The sequence below is a fragment of the Penaeus monodon genome, chromosome 30 (genome assembly GCF_015228065.2).
Source record: "Penaeus monodon isolate SGIC_2016 chromosome 30, NSTDA_Pmon_1, whole genome shotgun sequence".
Taxonomy (NCBI): domain Eukaryota; kingdom Metazoa; phylum Arthropoda; class Malacostraca; order Decapoda; family Penaeidae; genus Penaeus; species Penaeus monodon.
Genome location: NC_051415.1, coordinates 14,583,187 through 14,583,893, shown reverse-complemented (window position 1 = coordinate 14,583,893; position 707 = coordinate 14,583,187). Strand labels below are relative to the sequence as shown.

General features: G+C 33.5%; 1 protein-coding gene across 1 annotated transcript in view; it reads left to right on the top strand.

Moving 5' to 3' along the window:
* The window catches only part of LOC119592299 (signal recognition particle 19 kDa protein-like), a gene marked incomplete at its 3' end in the record, with an annotated part of 7,324 nt that extends 6,887 nt beyond the window's left edge, over positions 1-437 (top strand). Inside the window, 1 exon segment of the mRNA XM_037941127.1 lies at positions 361-437. Within this exon segment, the coding sequence (XP_037797055.1) occupies positions 361-437 (77 nt within the window).
* Positions 438-707: the final 270 nt, after the last annotated feature.

Genomic DNA, 707 nt, shown 5'->3' with positions numbered 1-707 from the left:
TGATGAATGATATATATGTTAGTATAATATATAAATAAATTCAATAATATCTTGCTCTTTCAGGGCGGGAGAAAGAGAACTGCAGAGAAAAGAGCAAGAGCCCCTAGGGGAGAATCGAGTGAGCTCAAGTCAGAGCGATCCCTGACCCAACTTCAAGAGGTGACATAGATCCGTCGACGATGTAATGGATATTTATTAGCAGTAATAGGCATATCTTTGTCATGCTAAGTACCATTTAATTTTGGATAGTGTTGCAGACTAATGCATTAAGAGTATGAGTTCATTTAAAATAAGTAAACTATTTTGAAATACAAATTTTTAAGCATATACTATGATTTGAATTCACTTTCGCCCGTGAGGTTTGATGATCCATGTTGCAGAGAAGATTCCTCAGCTAAAGAGTAGAACAAACCCTAAACAAACTCAGGAAACTCAGCTCGCCCAACATCGCAAGGTGACGCAGTAGGGAAAAGAGAATAAAGGATGTATTTTATTTTCAAACAAAATTTAGAACTAAACTTTCATCTTGTTTTTATTTTGGATATATTGCAAAATCTAGTTTTTTTTTCTGTCTTTTTTAAACTATTTTTACATATAATTTCATCCAACAAATTTAATCAGAGCATATCCAATAAACAGTGAGCATGAAAAATGTTGCAAATTTTTCACAAATTCAATCCCTAGCCACTACACAAAACAACTCGCAT